This window comes from Pelodiscus sinensis, chromosome 9 (genome assembly GCF_052426305.1).
Source record: "Pelodiscus sinensis isolate ZL-2025 chromosome 9, ASM5242630v1, whole genome shotgun sequence".
Classification (NCBI taxonomy): domain Eukaryota; kingdom Metazoa; phylum Chordata; order Testudines; family Trionychidae; genus Pelodiscus; species Pelodiscus sinensis.
The window spans coordinates 66,851,577-66,876,163 of NC_143060.1; the positions used below are offsets into that span (position 1 = coordinate 66,851,577).

Below are 24,587 nucleotides of genomic sequence, written 5' to 3' on the forward strand. Positions count from 1 at the left end.
CTGATCCCAGCTGAGGAAATTCCTCCGACTCAGGGCCCTGGCAGGCTGGTGTCACTGCGTACTGCGGCAGTCGCTAGCAGCCGTGGAGACGGCGACCCATCTGATGGCGAGTGCGCTGGATATTCCTCCTCCTATTGGCTCCCAGAGAGGCTGCCTCTTGCTCCAGAGGTAGCCTGTGAGAGCAAACTGCCCTGTGACCAGGCGTAGGCAGGGCGGGTATGTGCCAGAGCAGGGCAGGTTTCAGTGCCTTTAACTCTGCAGCTGCCCTGTGACCAGGCGTAGGCAGGGCGGGTATGTGCCAGAGCAGGGCAGGTTTCAGTGCCTTTAACTCTGCAGCTGCCCTGCCCGGCGCCTGGCACTTTGTACCACTGCAGGGCAGAGGAGGAGCCAGGGCAGGAGTCTGCCCATCCCACAGTGGGGTCTAACTGGGGGAGCTATTCAGCACCATCCGCATCCTGACTCCCCCGAAGCCCAGCCCAACACCTCTGACACCTGCAACATCCCCATTTCTTTCCAGCTAGCTCTCCAGCTGTGATACCCACAGCTCCACCATCGGACACTGGCAGGCTTGGGGCTCCCCCTGCTGCCGATGAGTGGGCAAGCAAGCGAGGATGCAGACAGCCACTGTGGCCGTGGGAAGGGATTTCACCCCTTCCCTGGGAAGGCCGAGCACCACCAAAGGGAAGCACTTTGTCACCGGCATGTTCCTTCACCTGGATTTTCAGCGCAGTGGTTCAGGCTGCAAGCCGAACAGTCACCGACCATCACGAGGGACAGTCCTTGCACTGCCAGACAGCTCCCTCACAGCCACTAACCCAAAGCATTGCCTAGTCTCCTTGAAACTAAATAGTTCCCTCTCCTGCCAGTCGAACTTCCGTTCCCTTTCAAATGCAGCGGCGGTCGGTCAGAGTAACCCAGAGCTGGCCGGACCATGGCTTCACGGTAAACTACCTCGGGCACGTTTCCATAGGGAAAGCTCATGCACATTACACATTTCTGTCTGAAATGCTGACACGACGAGGCAAGATTTGCGACCGTTTTCAGCACCGCAAAGCCGAGGAGACCCCCGCCGCTGCCGCGTCTACGAAATGACAGCTCGCCTGGCGCCGGCCACGCTAACACTAGCACGGTAGCAGCCCCTCCTTTGCTGCCAGGCGCTGGCGATGGATTTTGTCTTGCTGCAGCTCCTCGTGGTTTGGATGCCAAAGCTTCATGACGATTCTCTCGATGTTTAGAGCGTAGACGGTATGTGCTGGAACAACTTCTCTGTGCACCTGGGGGGGCATGGGGTGCTCGTTAGAAACCACTGGCAGCCAGACACGGCCACGCCTGCGCCCCCCATTTCTCTAGTTCTACGATAAGCCTGCCCGAGGTCCTCGGGGCAACACGAAGGTTGGCGTGGCGCCGTGTTTCTAGCTTGCCAGCACTCACGCCCACGAGACCACCTGCCCTCAAGCCACCCACTCAGGACAAGCCTTGGGAAACCGTCCTCACCACATGCACTTAAGGAAAGCCGATTCCAGAGTCCTGCTGAGAACGCTTGGTCTACGGCCCCAAGCCATGCAAAGCCAGGGATGGACCGGCTGGGCAGCCCAGCAGGTACCAAGTACCAGCATGGACATGAAGAAAAGAGGGATCTATGTGGCAACTCAGTCTGCTGGACTTCTGCCCAAGCCTGCAGCAATCGAATGCAGGGAGGGAGGCTGTGAGCACTTGTGACTTGTGCACAACCCAGAGGGCGGACCTGTGACCTAACACATGATGTGCTCACAGCTACATGGTAATATTTACCTAGCTGGCGGGGCCAATCCAGAGTCCCTGCCAAAAATTCTGGGCAGCTCCACGTATAGCCACAGCTTTAAGGAGCAGACAAGGAAATGGCCTGTTTTAATCAGGCAGTGGGGAGGAGGGACAATAGGCCAATCTCCAAGTACATACGACAGATCAGACAGGGTCGGCTCTGCCTAGCACTCTGCTCAGAAGAGCTTCTCCCCACGCCAGGCCACAATGGATGGGACGTTACCTGTAACGCCTCAAACAGGTCGTACATGTTGACTGGAGGGAGAGTAGCTGGCAAAGTGTCCCCCGAACACGCCAGGAGGAGAGCAGCCTGCTGCTCCGCATCGTCAGGAGCGGGGTGGGAAGCTAGATTCTGACCCGCAGAAGGTGCCAGGCAGGCGGGAGGGCTGTAATGAGAGGGACAGTAAAGAGATGCCAGTTAACAAGAAAGCACCCGCTTTGGGAAATAGCAGAGCAGCAGCTTGGCTCCTGAACACGATTCTCCACTCAGCGCTGGCTGCGGCCCTGTCCACGTCCCAACGCTGCACTAGTTCAACCAGCCCTTGGCTTTCACAAGGGAGCCAGCGAAAGTGGAGCCAGCATTCGTCACGTTTACCGTGGTCCCTTCACTGCAGACAGGCCACTGGCACTCCTCCAGGGCCACGATGCCAGGCTGTGCCCACACTAGGCGAGAGGTGCAACCAACTACAAACAAACATGCGCTGATAAACCCGGGTATCGACTGCAAGTCTCCAACGGCAAAGGCGCCCGAGAAGGCTTGCTGAGCTCCCAGCTTTCTGACAGCCAGGCAGCCTGCTTACTGCTGCACAGTGGGCTGCTGTTTGCATTTCAAGATGTGCTCTGGAGATTAGCTATTAAAAGCCCTTGTTATCTCGGGCTGAAAATGTCAAGGAGCCCATGGGGCCCTGCGTCTGGCAGAGACAAGGCAGGAACCACCACCATCTTGTCTAAAAAGTGCCAAAAATAAACCCCAAAAGATCACCTACGGCTCCGGAACAACAGCTGGGCGAAGCCACAGCCACCCTGGCCCGTTTGCTGGCCAAGATGGAAAATGTTTTGGCCCCTTCCTCCCCATGGGCAGCAGAACAAAAGCCAAACAGCTGAGCAATCAGAAGGGAAGCAAACCAAAGCAGTTTGGGGTCCCAGAGGACCCGCCTTTGGAACGGCCCCTGTCCCCAAGGCACGGTGGCGCTTTCCACCACGAGGCTAGAGCGATCCTCTGCAGACACCAAGCTCTGCCCGGGGCAGCCGGAGAACACGGAACACATTTGCACAGGATTTAAGGACTCTATTGACTCGCCCAGCGAAAAGCACAGAGCACAGCAGAGAGGAAACAAGCACAGGAAGTACTGGACAGGCCTTCGCGTTACTTTCCCAGGGAGAGAAGAAGAGAGAGACATGTGCTAGATGCTAGTCATGTGACTGTGCAGATCCCACAGTGCAGAGGGAGGCAGGCAGGCAAAACGGAATATAACCCCCTTGCCGGATGCTCAGTCCGTCCCCGGCCCCCTCGCCGGATGCTCAGTCCGTCCCCGGCCCCCTCGCCGGATGCTCAGTCCGTCCCCGGCCCCCTCGCTGGATGCTCAGTCTCTCACAAACGCTTTTGAATGGAATAACTGACCAATTCCACGCCTCATCTTTCTGAACTACCGGCCCGGCCCGGCCCCCTCCAGGAGGGTAGGACAAAGTGAGTTACTGCCCCTGGCTTGCCCCCCGGCAGCTCCAGTCGCTCTGCCATCACAAACTGTCGGAGAGAGCCCAGAGCAAGACCAGAGGTCTGAGCCAAAGGCTGGGAACTGAAGTCAGGTGATGTGCTGAAGCAAATGCCTGTAAATACAGTGTCTGTACATGAACGCTGCACAGCTCCTACTAGCATTGCTACAACCCACCACCAATAGATAAACACATCACAGCAGGCTCACGCAAGGACACCCCAACCTAGCACGGGATAAGACAATGGGACAGCAGTGATCAATATGGATATTTTGTCTGAAACACCGTGAGAAAGGGACAAGGGGAGCTAACCAGCATGTCACAAAACACACAAGGTGATATCCGAGGGGCAGCTGGGTTAATTTGTCCAGCAGCATTTTAAAGAATAACACGTTTATTAGGGAACTAGAGCATAAGCTTTCATGAGCTACCTCCTCAGACAGTGATGAGAGAAAGAAGACAAAATGGATGCAGAGATGGTACTGACACGCCACATCCATTCTGATCGGATTAGCACTGGTATGTACGTTGTTTATCCCAGATACACAAGGGATGAGGCAAGGGACCCCAAAACAGCATCAGGGGGCAACAGAAAGTCCTACTGCTAACTGAGCCCTTGCCACTTGGCAAGTGTGTATCACCCGCTCGGTGAGCCCCGCTTGCCAGCCGCACTGTCCGGCGATCCGCGCATGCGCAGATCACACGAACCCGGCTCTTCTGGGTCGCCAAGGGCGAGTAGATTGCTTTATTTGTCGAGCCCTGTGTATGACTGTACCTGGAGACGCTGGTCTGTGCAGCTCGCACGGGCTCTTGAGGGCAAAAAACCTGGCCTGGCGCCATCACTGAGGTCTGCGCGTGCCAACAATGGGCTTGTGACAGGATGTTGTGGAGATAGGGCATCAAGCCTGTACCCTGGAACCACTATGTAATTAGTCCTAAAACAGAATTCAGGACATTACCCCCTCCCTCTAACCTGAAATGTCTCCAGGAACGGCCTGTCCTCTCTTCCCTTGGCGTTAATGCCCAGCAAGGGCTGTGAGAGGTACCCCAGACACGCACTGCATTATTAGATCTTGAAAAATCCATTTGCCAGCAAGAGCTGGAAATTTTCCCCAGAGCGAGGGGGCAGGATAGTGGGAGAAGCATGAGCGCAACACACAGAATTTCTGCCGAATTTACTCTTTCATGCAAACCAAAGCCACCTTCAAAACAGCACTGCCTATGCAGGGACGATAACCTTCCAGAAGCAACTATGCAGCCTTCTGAAACTCGCAGACATGCGCCAGGTACCTGTCGCTGTTGCTCCTGGCATTCCCGAGAGGCAGCAGCAGGAGACTCAAATCAGCATAACTGCTGATCATTTTACTGCTGACAAAACAGTCCTGCAGTCACCGTGGGCCAGCACCTTTGTCAGTTCCGCACCGGGGCCGTCTGGGAGAGCTACAGGCTGCAACAAAGGCAGACGGCACCAAAGAGGCTGCAGAAGTGGCATGGACCTCTCGGTGGCAGCTGCCAGGAGAGCAGGGAAGGGCTCCTCGCTGTGCTTGCTGGGGGCATTCTCATTTCATCGGTACCCCGGTGAAAGCTCCTTCTCCCTTCCAGCAGCCAGAGTCTGTGCTTCAGATAAAGCACATGCCTATCAACAAGCAAGGCCAGCATGCTTATTTGTAGGGCCCAGGCCTTGTGCGGAGAAACCAACTCCACACGCCGGCCCTGCTAACCAGAGGCTTAGAAGAAAAACGGAGTCCCTCCGACAATCTAGAGGGAGCGCCCACGTGTTCCAGTGTCTTCCTAGCAGGTGAGGATGTTGGGGAGAGGCACAGACTTCTCACCAAGGCACTTGTGCTAAGCCCCTGTCCTTCTCCACCCAGTAGGGATAGTTCTCCAGTATCTGCCCTTTCGGAATATTACCACTATGTTTCCCCCAGAGATTTTGTTTTTTAAATGGATCAGCTGCAGGCTCAGTCTCCTACCCCAGCTGCTGCGTCTATGCTGAAGTAGTGCCGCGTCAGCTCACTTACCCCTCAATTAGATTATTGTAGGCAACGACACTGTTCTTCAGGTAAGGCTGGGGGTTCACGTTGCTTCCAAAGGCATATTTGAAATGGCCGTCTCTCAGGCGATAGGCTTTCCTCCGGGATACGACCGATGCCAGGATATCCTTAAGGTGATTCTGCAAGGACACACCAGACCGTTAGCATCGTTTGCAGTGTTGTCACATAGGCCAGTTTATCCCTTTCCACCTGGGTGCTGTGGCAGTCAGGACATCCCAAACGACTTCGCTCACGTACAAAGACACAGTAAAATGAATAATTAGCTATTAACAGGTGGAATCTTGTATGAATAGCTTCCGTTACCAGAGGCACAACCCGGCAACAGTTTATAGGAAGAGCGTTCAATAGCAGCCCCCTGCCTCACATATCTGGAAAAGGATGCACTTTGTAGTGACTGGGTTTCTTTACCTGGAGCTGCAAAAATCAAGATAGCCTTGAAAAAACAAAAACAAAAAACCCACCAGCTAAACCACCCAAAAAAAATCCCAGTTCCTCGGAAGGGCAAGCCATTCAAAACAAAGCCAGTGTGCTGATTTACTTGCTAGCACGTGCTCATGTGTTTCCCTTCCTGTTCCTACAAACCAGGAGGATATCACATTTTGCATGAAGCCTGCCTCAAGGGAGCAGGAGTGGTGTCAATGTCATCACCCTGTTTGTACACAAAGCACAAGCCACCCAGTGAACAGTACTGTGCACCCTTGCCTGGGAATGGAAACGTACAGCTCTAATTTGAGATCTCCCAGTGCCAACTTTAAAAGTGTCTCTTAAATGTCAGGAAATTCCCGCCACAGACAAGTGCACTGTGTAGAGGGCAAGAAAGGGTTTCACACTCTGCCCCAAGCGGTGCATGGGAACGCTGCATGGAAAGCTGTTCTGAAGGCGGCACTCTGCTTTAATTAACGGCTGGCCTCACTTCGGCGGTGTCGCTGCTGGGAGGAAAGGGGGTGCAGGCATGGAAGGGACAAGCAGAAAGTTGCTCCCACATCTGGTCGTACTGCCGGATGTGGAGCTGGGACAGGCCTCTGAATCTGAGCGAGTCCCCCGAAGCACACGCTCTCAGTAGCTGCTTGCATTGGGTGGGCTGGTCAGATGCTCAGACTCACACAGAAGACACAGGAATGACATGTAATCAGCACTTCAGGTTCAGCCACTCTGTGATTTAGCCACCAGGCTTCAGCCCCAAGAGAAGACAAGTTTGGCAACCGCCCGGCGTGCCTAAAAAGCGACTGTTCGAAAGGGCCCTGGACAGAAATCTGAAGTACAACCCAATGCTAGCAACGCACGGCCGCTTTAGAAATCCATCGCACACCAGAGGAATGGTTTGCCTTTTCAAAAGCAGCCTCACACTGGGCCTGTCGTGTTTCACTCGGAGCATCTGCAAACCGCACATGTGCAGGAAGCCAAGATCCTTGACTCTGAGCTGCAGCACTGCAGGAATAACTGCTGGTGCCAATTTGGGTGAAACACACAGCCTGGATTCTCTAAGCCACCTGCAAAGAGAGGGAAGCCAGTTCCCCCCTCGCTCTGCCCCGCCATACACCACACACAAAAGCCCTGTCAGCGGCAGGCCCTACTAACCTGCACGGCATAGACAATAGCCGTCACTGCCTCTTCGGTGACATTGTCCAGCCCGTGCTCATAGGCCGTCACTATCATCCTTCCTTCCAGCTGGCCCCGCGTCGGAAGCATCATGGTATGCGCACACAGCTTCAAATCGTCATCTTCTTGTGGGTCCTTTGCCACAAACTGCTGGGCTCCCGACAGTGGGTTCTGAGGCTGGAATCGGTGCTGTCAGACAAACGACACTTGTCATTTCAGCATTACTAATTCCCGTGCTCGGGTCCAGCTTTCGGGGAAGATGAGAAACTGAGGTACAGAATGTCCTGGGTCAATTAAAAAGGCAGGGATTTAAGCATGGCAGCTCAGTCGAGTTCCAAATGTGGTTATTCTACATACGCTGCATTTCCCTGAGATAAGGTGAATGGAGGGAATAGCTTTAGTGGGACCCACTCCTGCTGATGACAGAAACTTTGAAGCCACATGGAACTTGAAAGTTGGTCTCACTATCACAAGCTGGTCCAATAAAATATATTCCCTTCCCCTCCTTGTCTCTCCAATATCCTGGGACCAACAGTTACCACAACATGTCAGTTCATCTAACCTTTCCCCCTGAACATTGCTGCATGCTGTGATACAGCTGTTCGTCCATCATCCCAAAATATCATATGTTTAAACTAGAGTTTGTAAAGACATCCGTGGATTGAGGGAGTTATAAAAGCTTTATAAACACCCATAAAGAATAACCATAAATCTAACTAATATTTATTTAAATCAGACAGAAAAACAACGATCACCACACATGAGTGGGAAGCTGTTCTGCTAATTTTGAGGACTTCCGCTTTCATTTAGTGGTAGCAGATTCTGCAAACAGAGAACAAACGGCTTTGGAAAGCAGAAGCCAAGTGGAATTGACATGAAATCCGGTAGTTTTACAGCTGTTACCGGGACCTTCCTGGGTAGCAGTGAAAGCGTGTCAGCTTCATGCTACTCAGGAATACTAATAGCAGGGACAGGCACATAAGTTATTTATGGGGCAGGGAAAAGTATGAGGGAGAGAGAAGAAGAGACTTCTTTTCCCCTTCCCTCCTTGCAGCAGACAGGTGGCCCTGAGCGGAGCATTACCAGAATTCTCCTCTCTCAGCAGGGTTTGACTGACAGCTGGCCATCACCAAGGCCTTCACTCTAGTGGAATTATTCACTTTCCATCTTGTAAATAACCCTGTCCTGACAAAACCTCAAGATAGCACTGCACAGCCGTAGACTCCTGAAAAAAATCCACCTCTACAGTAGAGATTGTGACTGGGCCCCCCCAAGCTTTACAAAATGGGCTTACGAATATACATAACTCAAAGTGCTTTGAGCAAATTATTTCATGTAACCCATCGATCTTCGCGGCATGAGCCGCTGGTCCTGTTTATCTTATTTTGATGTAGGTATCATTTGTGTGTGTGTGAAGTTAGACCTATGGAGTGGGGAATACTTCGTGGGTTTCAAGTGTGTGCGTGAGAGGTGTCGAATTAGGCCAAGCGGTTTTGTGTCTTTTGATTTGTAACCTACTTTGCCCTGCCTGTGCTCACCTATTACACTCAAATCCTGCCGCTCCTATTTAATAAAACCACTTTTATTTTCTATCAAGCCCAGTGTAAATAATTGTTACCTGGAGGAGCAACCAGCGTGTACATTCTCTCTTTCATTGCTACCCAGGTAATTCACTGGGGGCTTTGATCCCATTTGAGGAGTGGGATCCCAGGAAGCTGGGCCCAATATTGCACTCTCCTTGAACCTGAAGAGGTTCAGTGTCTGTGCTGCTTCTCAGTGGGGCAGGGATCTCAGCTCGGGCCTTGGCTGGGGGAGACCAGGGAGCTGGCCCAGCAGGACCGGGTGGTGAGGAGAGCAGGAAGGCGAGCGGCAGTGGCCGAGTCAGCACCCCGGGAGGTTTTCTGTGACCTCACCTTGTCAGAGTTTTTTTTTTTTTTTTTTTTTTTAAATAAACAAAGCAAGTTTTAAGTCCACCCCCAAACATACACATTTCTCCATTAATCAGATTCACATCCTCACTTAGCACAGAAAAAAAAAATCCACTGAGAAGCTGCTGGTAGCGTCTCAGCCAAAACTGGGGGAAGAGGAAGAAATATTGTCTGAATCGCTATAGCAATTTTTACCCATTATTCTACTTCCATAGGGTAGCCCAGCCAGCCTCACTCACACAGCAAGTCACTCTGGGTAACTCGATCATGTGGAACAGCGACCTTCGCTCACTTTAGTACTTACCGCTTTACTGCAAAAGGCTCTGCTGGAACGAAGTGTCTCGGCCAAGCCGCTAACACGCACACAGGCTGCCAGCTCTTCCTACCTGGAGCAGTTAGCAGCGCCAAGACCCTTTGCGGAATAAAAACTTACATCAAACTTCTGCCGAACTGAAGAAAACTTCTTCTTTCCTTTGGGCTTTCCAGGTTTAGTCGCAGAGCCCCCTGTCCATGGCAGAGGCCCAGGGCCCTCTGAAAATAGGAGAGAAGGGGAAGTGTGTGTGGGGCGGGGGGAGGTCACTCCAATTTGGAGTCAATATAATTAAGTTCATGCAACTCAAAAATCAGACGAAACCACACAGTTCTGACACCTCTGAAGAGCACGTCCACCCTTTCCAACTGGAATGCACGTACCCTTTCTACTATACACTCTCACCTACTACCACCATGTAGCTGAGCAATATTCTATTACTTCAGAGGGAAGTTATCTGAACTATACTGTGCTTTTTTCGCAGACAGCTACACCAGTTGAAGAGGGAGTGGAAGCCAGACCCAAGGTGTCAAGTGGGCTGAAGAAAGAAGAGCAGACATACTGACAGCCTTGGGGATTGGAAGCAGGCACCTTCTTTGGAAAACCCCCTCTCTGAACAGACAACACCCGAGAGAAGCAGCACAAAGGGACCAATGGACACAGACCCAGATTTTGAATCTGGGATATATTTGCATAAAAGAAGGAAGCTGCTATAAAAGTGAGGTGTCTTGCAGAGGGCCCCGGGTTTCGTCTTGTCACCATCGGAGCATTGATCCGGATCGGCAGAAGCCCGGCTCCACCCCTCCCCCATCTAACTCACCTGGCCAGTGAAGTTAAGGGGAGCAACTTGTTGGTAACAAGAGCAAGACGGAGTGTGCTTGTGTGCGTGTGTGCGCGTGTGTGTGTGTGCGTGTGTGCGCGTGTGTGTGTGTGCGTGTGTGCGCGTGTGTGTGTGCTTGTGTGTGTGTGCACGCATGAGTGACATATATCATATGCATATGATAAGTATTGATTACTCTACGTGAGATCAATAAATGTGGCGTGTTGCCTTATCCCTCTGAAAACGATCCCGAGTACTTCTTTTAAGTACAAATTGTACCGTCTGTATGTTGTATCGACTAAACGATGAGTTGATAGGGAAGGTGCTCCTGCTGCGGCTCTGCAGTTTAAATGTAAGAGCTGGGCTGCCTGCCCGCCCCTTACTATATTTCAACTGCAGAGCAGTGGTGGGGGTAGGTCCCGGACCCCGTATGAACCGGGACTGGGTCGGGCTTGCTTAGTCCTGGCTCGCACTGGGTCCAGTAGCCCATGTCCACAGCAGTGGCGCAATAGAGGCAGCAGCGGCAAGGGGGGGGCCAGGTGGCACTGCGGAGACGATACTGGGGGGGAACAGTGGGAACCAATCCATTGTGGAGCTAGCCAGTTTCTAGCCTTGTGAGCAAAGGCAACAAGTGGAGAAAGAGGAAAGCGCTGCTTCTCTCCAGGCTTGTGAGATTTCCCAGCGCACATTCTACATCAGCAAGAGTAGAAAGGGAAAGACAGGTATTATGAGAGATGAGCCTTCAAGGATGCGTTTCAGAAAAGAACCCACCCGTACTAAATGCTTATTTCTTTGCTTTTCAGTATTTTAGTCTCTTGGCCAGAAGACAGACACAGGGTTAGGAGAATCTCTGAGCATCATCTTCTGTTTTCCATTGTTGCTTTATTCCTTTCTCCACCCCCCCCCCCCCTCTCTTTCTTTGGAGACAAATGGAACATGGTCAGACTGGCCCTTGAATCAAAACAGATTACCAACTCGGATATAATTCATAGTGTGAGGTGTAGACGAATACAGGTCCAAGGCTTTGTCAGCCCAAGAGCACTGAAAAAGAACTTGGTCTCTATAAAAGGTGGGATTAGTGAAACACTTCAGGAGGCAGCCCCTCAGAATAGGAAAGCAAAAAGGCAGCTAACTTTTCTGAAGTCTCCCTGGGAACAAAAACACTGAAACAAGCAATTTCCACAAGCTTAGTACTCTCAGGTGTCTAACACAAACCTCCCCTGAAATCACCAACATGAAACCCAACGTGAGCGGCTCTAGTGTGATTTTTATTGAAAAGAGACTTTGTGTGATGCCTTGTCTGACGAGGGCTTCACAGAACCCATTGCTGTAAGATCCAAGTGCTCCCGACTTTTTATGGATTTATCCTCACTTCACTCCTGGGAAGTGACATTATAATTGTTCTCAGCAGGAGGTGCTGAGTGCTCCAAGCCCTTACTGAAAATCTGGCCAGACATTTAGGTGTCTGACCAGGAGCCAAGCTCCCCGACCGCCAGAGCTGTGCCGCTCCTGGGAATGGAACCAGAACAGCCCAATCCCAGGCACTGCCGTGACCCGTTGGAAAGGATGGTCAGTCTGCCGTACACGCTGTCCAGATTTATTCAGAGGTTTGGTTACAAAACAAATCACATGCAGTGTATTTGCTGCAGCCAACCCAATGCAAAAAAAAAAAAAAAAATCAAGAGAGAAGCAGCAAAGGTTACATGGACAGATTTTGGTACCTGATTAGCCAGGTTACAGTGTACTACACAGTCAGCATAAATGATACAGCTGGCTCCGCACAAGACTCTAACATACTAGTCCCTGAACCTCATAGCAGTCTCAAATTCATGCTCTAATTCGCAGTTTGAAACACTCTCTCTTAAGAGGCCTTCTGGCTAATTTTCTGGCCCAGCCTTCCAAGATACATTCTGATATCAGCAACACTGAAACTCGCAAGACACCACAAACAGGTGCAGCACCACACATAATGTGATAGCAGCTGCAAGGGCTTACCAGAAGAATGTGCAAGTCACTGGCGACATTTTAATTAAAAACTTCACAACCAACTGCTTCCCACCCTCCCCTCTATTCTGAAGGCAAGACAGGAGGAAAAAAAATGTCTCTAAGTGCTGCCTCCCTCCCTGGCTCAGTTCCCATTGGTCTGACACAAGGCCCGGTTTCTTTTAGAGTCTGCCGCCATTCTCACAGATCGCTGGAGAACATGGAGCAAAACCTCAGCCCTACAGAGCACTGTGCCTTGTCGAACTCACAGCCAAAGCAACAGGAGACAAGAAATCAAACCTGGGTCCCCTTCTTGGAATTGCAGGGCACTAGTCTGTAGTTAAGCGTGTGAAATGCTCGTTTTGTAACGAAGATGATCATATTTATTCCACAGTCGTAACTAAGAGCGGCAATCAGGGTTCTCAGTGTCATACGGCACGCAAGCCATAGCAAGGGAGAGCATGCAATTTGAGAGCACATAAGTCACAGCATATAGCTTAAAAACAAAGCCCACCACAAACGCGTCCCAAAGGTATGCCATATGATCTTTTGTTCACTTACCTGGTGCAGAAACCAAGATTTGGCACCGGGTGAGAATGGCCAGGAGGAAATCATTGTGAGAATGGACTGTGAAAAGAAAGACCATTGACTCACAGAGATACCAGGAGAGAAAATGGTATTTGAAGACTGAGACTCACATTAGCAAAATGGCAGACACAATCCAAAAGCAGCTACTTAAAGCTACCCCATCAAGTGATTGTGTTTACACTTCCCACAACCATGTTTTCCCATTTGTTCCCCTGGTTGAGGACACCCCCAGTTAATTTATTAGACAAACTTTTTTGCCTCTATATGAAATTAGGAGCCATAAAGGGAAGATTCTCATCTCAACAGTAGCTATGTGGCCCAAGAGGCAGTAAGTACAGTACGTTCCAGAGGAGCAGACAGAGTTGTGGAGTCACACTTCACGTGGCTGCATTGTTCTGTAGCAAACAGCGACTAACCCAGAATTTGGTATTCTGGGGAAATCTGAGATGCAGAGAAAAAGGAGCTCTCCCAGGGGACTGTCTCTTACCATTGTCTTGGGTGAGGAGTCTGCGAGCTTCCAGATCAAACTCTTCTTTACTGATCTTTTGCTTGAACCAAAGTTTCAAGTTTGCCCAGTATCTGTGCATAGGAGAGAAAACATTATGCCCCGTAAAGAACACTGTTTTGCCTACTAAAGCTATTTCTTGCTTCCCATTTCTTAAATGGACAGTCATGTAGTTCAAGTCCAACATGTAGCTTTTTTTTATATATTTCAGAAAAATCTAATATGAAGCAGTGTTTTAATATAATGTCCGTTCCTCCCTAGTTCCCACCCAGCCGTAAATGCCAAAAAACAGTTAACTTCCAATAGCAGCTAGTGCCAGATGTTTCAAAGGGAACAAAGCAGAAAAATTTTCAAGTAAATCATCCCCCATCTTCCAGCCCTGACTGTTGGCAGTCAGAAGTTTATGGACACCCAGATGACCTTGGCTAATAGCCACGGATAAATGGATCCTCCAGGAACTTCTGTGGTTTCTTATGAACCCTGTTAAAATGTTGGCCTTCACAACATTCCCTGGCAACGAGCCTCACCAGCTGTCTATGCACTGTGTGAAGTCCTGCTCCCTGATGGCTGTTTTCAACCTAGTGCCTATTAATTGCACTGGGTGATCTGTACTGCTTGCGTTCCAGAAAGCAGTAACTGAACTCCCCAGTCGATTTCTCCATCACTCATGATTTGCGAGACCTCTGCACATCTTGAGAAGGACCCTGCGGGCCGGGATTTGCCACCCGCCCCGGGGGGGGGGGGGGGCGCGAGGCCGGTGTCACGGTGCGCACGTGCGAGCCCGGGGGGAGCCCGTTACCCACCCCCCGAGCATGACGGGTCCGCCGCCGCTCGGCTCCCGCGCGCTGCCCCCGGGCCCGGGCCGAGGCGGGAGACGAGCCGGGGGGGCAGAGGGGGGACAGGCCCGCGGGCCGGGGGGCGCAGGCCCGGGTTTCAGGGGAGGCAGGCCCGCGGGCCGGGGGGCGCAGGGGGGCGCAGGCCCGCGGGCCGGGGTTTCAGGGGAGGCAGGCCCGCGGGCCGGGGGGCGCGGGGGGGGCAGGCCCGCGGGCCGGGGGGGGCCGGGCCACACTCACTGCTTCACGTTCTCGCCCAGCGCCTCGCTCAGGTTCTTCTTGGCCGCCTCCAGCTCGCTCACGTAGGTCGCCATGGCTCCCTCCGCGCCGCTCTGCGTCAACGGGTGCGCGTGCGTGCCGCGTCACTTCCGCCGCCTGCGTAGTCCTGGGTTTCGCAGCGCCCGGCCGCGCCGCTTCTTCCGGTCACGTGGTGTCCCGCCGTCGCTGGGCTGGGGGTGGGGATCACGCGTTGCCCTGCTCGTTGAACGGACCCGTCTGCCCCGCCCCCGTCTCCCGATTGGCCAGGCCGAGCCCCGCCCCCGGCCTGGCCCCGCCCCGAGGCGCTGTGTGAGGCGCAGCCCGCGCGCTCCCCAGACGCCGCCATGCCCGGGCTGCTGCTGGGAGACCTGGCCCCCGACTTCGAGGCGGACACCACGCACGGGCGCGTGCGCTTCCACGAGTTCCTGGGCGGCTCGTGAGTGCGGGGGGGGCGGGTCGGTCTGTGCGGGGGGGGTCTGGTCTCTCACAGCGCCCACGGGGTTACCGGGCGGGGGGGGGGGGTCTGGTCTCAGCGCCCACAGGGTTACCGGGCGGGGGGGGGTCGGTCTGTGCGGGGGGGGGTCTGGTCTCAGCGCCCACAGGGTTACCGGGCGGGGGGGGGTCGGTCTGTGCGGGGGGGGGGGTCTGGTCTCTCACAGCGCCCACAGGGTTACCGGGCCGGGGGGGGGGTCGGTCTGTGCGGGGGGGGGTCTGGTCTCAGCGCCCACAGGGTTACCGGGCCGGGGGGGGGTCGGTCTGTGCGGGGGGGGTCTGGTCTCTCACAGCGCCCACAGGGTTACCGGGCCGGGGGGGGGGGTCGGTCTGTGCGGGGGGGGGGGGGTCTGGTCTCTCACAGCGCCCACAGGGTTACCGGGCGGGGGGGTCGGTCTGTGCGGGGGGGGTCTGGTCTCTCACAGCGCCCACAGGGTTACCGGGCGGGGGGGGGTTGGTCTGTGCGGGGGGGGGGGGGTCTGGTCTCTCACAGCGCCCACAGGGTTACCGGGCCGGGTTGGGCTGCGGGACTGGGAGGGGAGGGACGCGCTGGTGGGGTGCCCCCTGCGTGGGGGGCAGGGCCGTGGCTGACTGCGGGGTAGCTGGGGCCCAACTTTGCCCCAGCGCGGACACACCGCTTTCTACCTGCCTCCGGGAAGACGGGGAGCCCCACCTGCGGCCCCGCTACCGAGGGGAGGTGGGCGGGTGGGGAGGGCTCTGGGTACCGGACGCTTAACCATGGAAGAACCATATTACTGATTCAACACCCCCCAGCCGTGCCTGTTCTCTGCCTCTTCCTCCCTGCCCCGGCCTTGTCTGCACCCAAAGGGCCACGCCTGCAGGTGGGCTATGGAAGCCCGGTCCTCACTCAGGCTATTGCCACTGGGACCCTCAGCACCAGCCCAAAGCCCACACAGCCCGCGCCCAGTTCTGCTCTTGTGGAGACCAGCCTTGCTCTGAGTCAGAGGTCTCCTTCCCACTAGCACCCGGGGCCTGGCAGGTCACTCTTTCTGCACAGCCTGTTCCTTGTGTTTGTGGGGTAGGTAAATTTGTCACATCGCATATGAGTCCGGTTCTTCTCAGTCACTGTTACACTGACCATGCTGGGGCGGGGAGGAGGTTTCCGTGCTTGACTTGGACTTTCTCCAAAGCTCAACTGGCCAGAGGGCTGATGCCTCAGGCTTGCGAGAAGTTTACAAGCGTCTCCTGATGAGCAACCCTTCCAAAACACAGTCTACCGAGAGCTCGGGGTGGGCAGGGAAGCGTGGAGGTGTCTCTGGGGGTTGTGCTCAGCCCAGCTAATTTGCACCACTGCAGCCCATGCTGGCAGCTGCACTGCAATTTCAGTTTGCAGTGCAAGGATGTATGTGTGTCAGGAATCACAGCTCTAGCTTGTAATGTAGACACAGGCCTAGTGACCTAGTTTTATTAGTATCCGAGGGGTAGCTGTGTTAGTCTGAATCTGCAAAAGCAACAAGGAGTCCTGTGGCACTTTAGAGACTAACAGATGAATTGTAGCACAAGCTTTCATGGGCAAAGACCCACTTCGTCAGATGCATCTGAGGAAGTGGGTCTTTGCCCACGAAAGCTTATGCTCCAATTCATCTGTTAGTCTATAAGGTGCCACAGGACTCCTCGTCGCTAATTTTATTAGGGATGAGAAGGGTTAACTGGTGGGCTGGAGCAACTGCCCGTTGCGGGAGGGGTCTGCATTAACCCTGCCGTGCCCACCCCCATTTAATTGGTTAAGCAGGATTTACACCCCTAAATTCTACTACACACAAAAACATTTGGAATTGTCATTACTCAAAGGAAGGAGTCGTCTCCCTTACCTGTTCATGTTGAAAGTCACACAGGAGTGAGTTATCGATTGTTTCCTCTTAGGCAAAGAGGTTATCTGTGGTGAAAACAAGACCCAAATAAGAACTTTCCCAAGTATGTGTAAGAACACAAGGAAAGGCATCACGTTTACCCCCCAAAAAGGAGGCACAGTGGCTTGGGAATAAATAGGTGTTGAACTGGCAAGAAATGGTGTTCTGCCCACAAGCCCCGCGGTAGGCACCAGGAGTGAAATGCCCCTATCCAATAGGATTGTGCTCCTTTTTCACACTGCTCCATCTGTGGAGAAATACTTAACAATGCCGGTCTCTTGTAAATGTTGGCCTTCACCCTTAAACGCATGCATGTCTTCCTCGCTGATTTCAGGCACTTGTCTTTGAAGAGAAGTTGCATCACTATTTCAGGGGCGCTCAAACTTTGTGATACTGCAACCCCCTCCCCCCCAAGTTGCTCGCAACCCCCTGGGGGTTGGGACCCACGGTTTGAGAAACGTGGCTCTAATTAAACTAGTGCAACCCCCTCCTTCTTCCCCTCCTCCCCCCAAATAAGAACACTTAAATAGACTTTGGCTTGGATAATTCAGCATATTGCAACTTTGGGGTCTAGCGAAGTTCTGGAGCACAGGTTACTCTATCAGCTCACATTACATTCATAGTCATTTTAATCCTGGGGACAAGCAAAGCTTTTGTTCGGACAGACGCCAGAAAAATGTGCCCCCCCCCCCCCGCAAACTGTGACACGCTGCACCAGTTTAAAACATTCTGAATAAGCTACCCTCTGACGTAACAGACTGAAGGCAGCCGTTCCCAAAGAAGAGGGAGTGTTTGGCCCTCCAGCCAGACTCTGCCCCTTGAGACCCCAAAAGAGCAGCCGGTTCCTCCTTTCACAACTACACTGTTAACGACTTACATGCTTCCGCACGTCCCTAGAGCCCACATTGCCGGAACACCCAGCACCCGCCCTGAACTCGTATCTGAGGATAGCACTTTCTAGCCTCAGCCAGCCAGTGTGGGGTGTGTCATTTCTGGCCCTGTGTAAGCAGGCTCTAAGGTTTCATGTTGAATTGCAGGGTTTTGTTATACGATATGAGATTAGACTGTGGCTCTTGATAACAAAGCTGCCCTTTTATACGCCCTTTCGCCAAGGGGAAGTAGAAAGACTGTTCACTTTCAGACTCTGCAGGGAGGCGCCTTAGCCCCCAAAGTAACGTGACTGGGACTCTGCCGTGGCAGTGGGTTCCAGTGCCCTTTGTCCAGTGTCTGTTCATCTGCCAGGCTAGTAACTGTCATGTGAAATGCGTTTTACAGGAGAGGGGATGACACAGCAGATGTGGGAAGGTGGCAGTTTGCCCAGATCAGCTGGTGGTATCAACATAAGGAGCTCCGGGGCTGGAGGCAGTGCGTGTGCCTGGTGTCAGGTGGTCTGGGCTACGAGAGGGGAGCACGTGGGAGATCTAGAAGTGGGGATAGTAAAATCCTGAAATCTTCCCTCTGGGGCAGGGAGCCATCATGAGCCTTGGTCTGAGCTGAGAACCCCGTGATCACGGCCGGCACTGGCCGAGTGCTGTGCTCTGGTAGCGTCCGATGGCAGCACGAGCCCCAGCCCCGCAGAAGGGGATGGGTTAGGCATGGTCTGGGCTCACGGATCCACGGGAGAGCAGCCTGTCGCCGGAGTGCCCGAGGCATGCTGCTCAAGAGCCAGCCTGGCTCTGCGCGGCTCCGGCAGCAAAGGGGGGGCCTGGGGGCAGTCACGGGAATTGCTTCTAATTGCGTGTTGCTCCCCTGCTGCCTTTTGAAAATGGACACGTCTAAAGGAGCCGAAGTTGGCAGACTTTCTGCCTTCTCTCTGCTCGGCCGTGGTGCTTGTACGCTGCACAGGCTTTGCACGTTAGCTGTGAACTTTGCACCAGAGAATGGAAGTTGCCAGCCCGTCAAGGCCAGAGGCAAGCAAGCTGGTTACACAGTAATAGGTCCATGCCAGCTAAACTGGCGCTTGTATTGTGCCTGGGTAAACTCTGCTCCTCGGCTCCCGTACGGAGGAGGCTGCAACGGCTAGTGCGTGTTAATGTCTGCTATGGGAAAAGGAGAAAAAGCCACAGGGCAAGTATTTTGGGTGAAGGTTCTTTTGGGAAATATTTGGGGTGAGGATTATTCACAGGCTCATGCCTTGAGCTTCTAGCTGTGAATGAGATCCCAGGTCCCAAGGGAAGAAATGCCCCTTCGGGCGCTGAGTCATGCTGAGACGCCTCTTCTCTGGGAGATGTTGTAATGCCCATTCCTCAGGTGAGCTCTGGCGCCACTTTTCAAACGGTCCTTCCCCAGCTGGCGCCCTGTACTGGGACACAGACCTGCTTGGTGACCATGGACAAGTCCTAGCCCCGCTGGGTGCCTCAGTTTCCCCATCTAAGAGGTTCAGAGATGCCAGCCTCACTTGTGAAGCATTTCAGTAGCTACTGAGGACAAGCCCTGAGTAAAAAGGGGGGGAGAGGAGGGCTCCAACCTTTTTATGCCCTACATCATTTTCTAAGGGAAACCCAAGATCCCTCCCCCCCCCTCCCCGCCAGGTCCTGCCCAGCTCACTCCATCCCCACTCTCCCTTTCACTGCCTGGAGCAGGGGTTGGGATGTGGGAAGGGGCTCTGGGCTGAGCCTTGGGCAGGGGTTGGGGTACAAGAGGGGATTTGGCTTGTTGGCTCTGGGAGGGGGCCAGGGCTAGGGGTGCAGGAAGGAGTTTGGGATATGAGGGGGATGTGGGGCACTGGCTCAGGGTGGGGGCTGGGATCTGACCTCCCACCCGGTTGGTGGCGCAGTGGGTCTGAGGCAGGCTCCCTGTTCAGCAAGTCTCGCTTCATCCAGGCCCCCTGCGATGACGGAGCCCCAAGGCGGCGACTCTAACAACAGTTCCTTGCTCCTTTGTTCCTGGGGCTAGTGAGTGTTACATACTGCGGGCAGCTGGGCGTTTCTTGGTGTATCTAGCAGATTCCTGGTCAGAACCTGGGCTCACCCTGTGTCTCTCCTGTTGTGGTCGCTTTCAGATGGGGCATCCTCTTCTCCCACCCGCGGGACTTCACGCCCGTGTGCACGACGGAGCTGGGCCGGGCCGCAAAGCTGGCCCCTGAGTTCAGCAAGCGCAATGTGAAGATGATCGCCCTCTCTATCGATACTGTCAGCGAGCATCTCGCCTGGTGTAAGGTAGGTTGGGTGAGGAGGTGGCAGCAGGGAACTGTGTGATTCAAATACCACCCTGTGGAGGAGCAAAGCCGGCAGCATGTGTTTCTATGGGTGGTGCACATCTGCATGTGCTTTGGTGCGCACAACAAAATTCATTCCACACAGGTGGACCAAATAGGAAGCCCATTGGTTAGGTGTAGGGTACACCGCACTGACAGGTGCTCTCAGAGCGGGGGGGGGGGGGGGGAACACCCTGTGCATGTACAGCCCGGGCGGGGACCCTTTTGGATTTGGGCCACAAAAAGCCCTCACTGAGGCGGCCTCCAACTGAGAAGCAGAAAGGCCCTCCCCAGGTTCCCCTGCACACCAGTGCCTAGAGGGGCTTGGGCTCATAGATTGTGAGGAAGAGCCCCAGGCCATGCTTTACTGTGCCTCCCGGGGAAAGGGAGCGGCAGGGCCTGGAACAGATTCCTCCCCGTGGGTCGGCTCTGGCCTGCCTGACTGGCCCGGGAGGCACTGGGAGCTCCTCCCCCCCACACACACAGTGGGGAGCAATGCTGGTGCTCGAGCCCCGTGGGGGAAGCTGCGGGGTGGGATGTAGGCCTGGAGCACCAGTGTGAGCGCCTCAGTGCTGAGGAAAGGGGGAGCCTGAGCCCCAGTGGGCAGGAAAGCCCCCAGCAGAGTGTGACTGGGTGCAAGGGCAAGCCTCTGTGCAGCCAGGCAGTGCTCTCCCCGCCCCGGAAACCCCTCGTGCCAGAGCTCTGCGGGCGCCTGACTGCGCCAGGGCGGGATTGGCACATGCACGCTCCAGTGAGGCTCTTACGGGCGCCCAGCCAGTGTGGGGGCGGCTGGGAGAGGGCGCCTGTGCCAGCGCCCGTAGGAGTGAGCAGTTCTTGCACGGTTAGCCCTTGTTCCTCCGCCTCGGCCCTCGTGCCGCTCCCAAAGGGTAGCTACCGCACCGGGCTTAGGCGAAACCTTGGGTCGCGGAGGATCCTCCATCCAGAAATCTAAGGTAGCCGGAGCCGAGCGTCTCCGTCGCCTCTGTCCTGGCTACGTACGTTGAAAGCCGGGGATGCTGCTGGTGCAGTTGGTCCTGAATGTTTTCCCCTGGCAGCCGAGACTCCAGCGAGCCTGGCTCACGCCCGCGCTTTCTCTCCCTTCCTCCAGGACATCAACGCCTACAACGGTGACCCACCCACGGAGACGCTCCCCTTCCCCATCATTGCCGATGCCAAGCGGGAGCTCGCGGTGCAGCTGGGCATGTTGGACCCCGACGAGCGGGACAAGGAGGGCATGCCCCTGACGGCGCGGGTGGTGAGGACAGGCTGCGGGGGGTTGTGGCAGAGCCGGGGTGCCGTGTGTGCATTAGCTCGCTACCCCAGTGCAGCAGCCAGGTGGGGGAATGCCGCTCCGTGAGTCCCGTCCTCTGGGCCTGAGTAGGGGCCCCCTGCAGCTGGGATGCTGGCTGAGGAGCAGAAGCCTGGGGTTGTGGGGTGGCCCTGTCGTACTGAGCGTGATGGAGTGGGCAGCGTGCCCTGGCCGGGGTCTCCCACGGGCAAGGGGCAGAATTAAACGGGTGGAGGGGGAAGGGCCCTGATGCATGTTAAACGCTGTTTTGGGACGGTCTCCTCCCGCCAGCACTCGTGTAAAGACAGGAATTTCCCTTTCCCGGGAGAGACCTGCCGAGGCAGTAGTGCACCACCCGGTAAAATAACCCACACTCCTCAATACTAGCTGTGGCATGAGAGCCGATGGCCCCTCCCCCTGCGTGTGCGTGTGGGTGCGGCTTCCCTCTACACGAGAGGCGTCCGTTCGCTGTAATTGGCGTGGTGCTGGCCATGTAAATAGCACTGCTCCGGGCCCCAGGCCTGCCTCCTGGCAGGGGGGAGTGTGGGATCGTGGTGCAGGGATTGCTTGGCAGGAAGCAGGGTCCTAGCTGGATGAGGGCGTCTCGGTCCTGGAACCCCGTCTGGCACCGTTACGGGTCAGTTCTGGTTCCGTGTCTGTCAGATTCCCAGAGTGGCTCTTCCGTCTGCTCTCCAGGTGTTTGTGTTTGGCCCAGATAAGAAGCTGAAACTCTCCATCCTCTACCCAGCGACCACTGGCCGGAACTTCGACGAGATCCTGAGAGTGGTGGATTCCCTGCAGCTGACCGCGAAGAACAAGGTCGCCACCCCGGTGGACTGGAAGGTAAAGCTCTCTGGCGCCCTGAGAGCCCCAGGGCCTGGCCCTAGGGTTCAGTGAAGCTGGGCAGCAGACTCCCTGAGCCCGGCACATGCAGGCCGGGAGAATTCCTGGTTAACCGGTCAGCACCACCCACCCGATTACGGTTTACCAAGCCGGTTAAACAGTGCTTAGCCGGTCCAGTGGGATTTTCCATCTGAGGAGGGAGGAGGCCCGTGTTGTCTTGTGGCGGGCGCTGACTGCTCTGGTGCTCCTATGTGACCCGCGTCAGAGCCATGGTACGGCTGCCAGAGCTTTTCCTGGGGAAACCGAGGCGCACTCTGGCCTGCAGAACGTGGGGAAGGGGCCGTCTCTCCCATAAGGCATCCGGCACTCGGCTGCCGTGTCCGTGAGATCTTCTGGCGGTTGGCGTCCCTCGGGCTTGCTCCGGTCCCCGAGCGGGCTGGCGTGTCCCCAACCCTGGCCGTGGGAGGCGTGAGCGCAGCGTGAAGGGAGTGCTGCTTCTAGCTTGACTAGGGGAGGCTGAGGCCTTAGCGTGCCGATCCTGCTTCGGGCACCCTGCTACCCTGAAACCCCAGGGCAAACGTTTTCTCTTCTCTGCCCTGGGCCTGAGGCTGGGGGGCGGGATTTCAAGAGAGAATTCAGACACTGGGGTTTTTATTGAACTTCTCCCCTCCGCGGGAGATGAAGGGGGCGTCTCCATATGCCCCGGGGGCGTGCCCCTCCCTTTCTCTGAACTCTCCCCCTCTTCCCAGCGTGGCGACAGAGTCATGGTTGTGCCCAGCATGCCGGATGACGAGGCCAAAAAGATGTTTCCTGACGGCGTCTTCACCAAGGAGCTCCCGTCGGGCAAGAAGTACCTCCGCTACACCCCACAGCCGTAGGGCTGGCGCCAGGCTGCGGACCGCGCGGCTTGCGCAGAGCCCGGCGGCGGGGGGGCTGCCTAGGGAGTGAGGGTGGCTCGTTGATTGGCGTCCCAACCAATGCTGGTTCTGCTTAAGCCGTGTGATCCGCAGCCTTGTATTGTCCGCTTGAAACCAGGCGGACGGCAGCAGCGCGGTGTGAAATTCCCAGTCAGTCACTTGCCCCTCTTAGCTAGCAACCGGAAATGTCTCCCTGGTGGGAATCGCGAGCGTGCGGCAGAGGGGACGGGTTTGCGGTGGTGCTGGCGGCGTGTCCCCCGGGTCTCTCCTCTCTCGCGTTGGGGCGGGGGGAGCGCTTTGTGCCTCGGAAGGAAGCTCCGGTCCTGCAAGGAGATCGCCTGCGAATGGTTCCTCGGGAGGGATGGCCGGACTGAGAACTGGCGAGTGAGCAGCCCGATCGGAGGGGGGAGCCCGGGCCTGGTCCGAGCTGCCTGCCCTATCTCTGCCTTTTGCACCTTTCATCACTGCCATGTTAAACCCACCAGTGCCACGGCGCTACCAGAGCATTGCAGAGCAGATGGAGGTGTGGGGCTTCCTTGCAAACTGTTTCTCCTGGGGGTTGTGCTTAGATCCTTGTCTGACATGCTTTTTGGAGGGAGTAAAGCAGCAATTACCGGAGGGGTGTGTGGTGCGTTGTATCCCCTGCGTGGGCCAGCGTGCGCCGTTAGCCCTGCACACGTGCAAGGGAGACGCGCCGGCCCCCCCGCACGGCCGCATTTGCTTCCTTCGCTGTCTCCCCCAGTGGCCTCATCCTCTCAATCACCTCTCTTAGCTTTGCCCCGTTTCCCTTTGTACCTGTCTGGGCACGGCCGGCCCTGTGCAGTATGTGGGCCCAGGAGCCACTGGTGTTTGGGAGACCCTGAAACCAGGTTCAAAGGAGGGGGGGTGGCTCAGCCTGCCTAGCTCCAGGGCAAACACCAGCCACAAGTGCCAAAGGCCGGAGCCGCCTGGCTGTGCACACAAGAGAAAAGGAGCCAAAGTCAAGCCCTCGGGGGAGCGTTTGTGAAACAACGGCAGCTTGTGCTCCTCAAATTCCAGTTCTGAGAGAGAACCCGGTTAGTTTTCTTCCAGCAGCCATCCCTGGTGGGGCAGGGACAGGGGCCTACTCTGGCCCCTCTCATGGCCCTGTGCTGGTGCCAGGGGCCACAGGCACAAAGCGGAGAGGCAGGAAACGGGGCCAGGAGTCTCCCCTCGTGGCCGGGATGCTTGGGAGGCCCAGATCAGCGCAGCTGCCCCTGTTGCAGATGGAGGATGGCCGGGCAAAGACCGAGCAACGGGAATGGCAGCCTGCTGGTCTGCCCCCAATGCTGCTTCTAAAGGACTGGGGCGCTTCGTGCGCCAGCTCCTTCCCGCCCTACCGGTGGGGCCTAACGGCTCCTGCGGAGACTGGCTTGTTGGTGTCCAGTCCTCACTGTTCGGCCGAGCCCTGGCCTGGCGCGGGGCCTCCAACTGCTCTTCCTGCCTCGTGTTTTACAAGCTGCTCTGTGCAGCCGGCCTTCATAACGTTTCCGTGCACCCGGGTAATCGCCCCGTCCGCTCACACCGAGGGGAAGGGGGCCCAGCCGGGGCGCCACGCTGCTTCTCCAGCC

General features: G+C 55.5%; 2 protein-coding genes across 3 annotated transcripts; one reads left to right on the top strand and one right to left on the bottom strand.

Annotated features, from left to right (window-relative positions):
* Positions 1-232: 232 nt before the first annotated feature.
* On the bottom strand, positions 233-14,561 carry TADA1 (transcriptional adaptor 1). The gene is made up of 8 exons (XM_075937062.2): positions 14,374-14,561; positions 13,283-13,374; positions 12,769-12,834; positions 9,528-9,625; positions 7,146-7,355; positions 5,535-5,686; positions 2,024-2,186; positions 233-1,274 (listed from the first exon to the last, which is right to left on the bottom strand). Exons 1-8 carry the CDS (start codon positions 14,445-14,447, stop codon positions 1,122-1,124), a joined length of 1,008 nt encoding a protein of 335 aa, XP_075793177.1. The 5' UTR covers positions 14,448-14,561; the 3' UTR covers positions 233-1,121.
* Positions 14,562-14,667: 106 nt separating this feature from the next.
* PRDX6 (peroxiredoxin 6) lies at positions 14,668-23,616 on the top strand. 2 transcript variants are annotated; one of them, XM_075937063.2, is made up of 5 exons: positions 14,668-14,827; positions 19,756-19,912; positions 21,059-21,205; positions 21,935-22,081; positions 22,831-23,616. In XM_075937063.2, exons 1-5 carry the CDS (start codon positions 14,736-14,738, stop codon positions 22,957-22,959), a joined length of 672 nt encoding a protein of 223 aa, XP_075793178.1. In that variant the 5' UTR covers positions 14,668-14,735; the 3' UTR covers positions 22,960-23,616. The 2 variants fall into 2 exon arrangements, with proteins under 2 accessions (XP_075793178.1, XP_075793179.1); XM_075937064.2 differs by lacking the exon at positions 14,668-14,827 and adding an exon at positions 18,772-18,821.
* The last annotated feature ends 971 nt before the right edge of the window (positions 23,617-24,587 follow it).

Excerpts from the sequence above, each read along its gene's own strand:
- TADA1 (XM_075937062.2), bottom strand. The coding sequence starts at position 14,447 with ATGGCGACCTACGTGAGCGAGCTGGAGGCGGCCAAGAAGAACCTGAGC. Across the intron at positions 12,835-13,282 it reads ACTCCTCACCCAAGACAATG|TCCATTCTCACAATGATTTC; the intron begins GTAAGAGACAGT and ends TTCTTTTCACAG. Across the intron at positions 5,687-7,145 it reads CTATTGTCTATGCCGTGCAG|AATCACCTTAAGGATATCCT; the intron begins GTTAGTAGGGCC and ends GTGTCCTTGCAG.
- PRDX6 (XM_075937063.2), top strand. The coding sequence starts at position 14,736 with ATGCCCGGGCTGCTGCTGGGAGACCTGGCCCCCGACTTCGAGGCGGAC. Across the intron at positions 14,828-19,755 it reads CACGAGTTCCTGGGCGGCTC|ATGGGGCATCCTCTTCTCCC; the intron begins GTGAGTGCGGGG and ends GGTCGCTTTCAG. Across the intron at positions 21,206-21,934 it reads TGCCCCTGACGGCGCGGGTG|GTGTTTGTGTTTGGCCCAGA; the intron begins GTGAGGACAGGC and ends TCTGCTCTCCAG.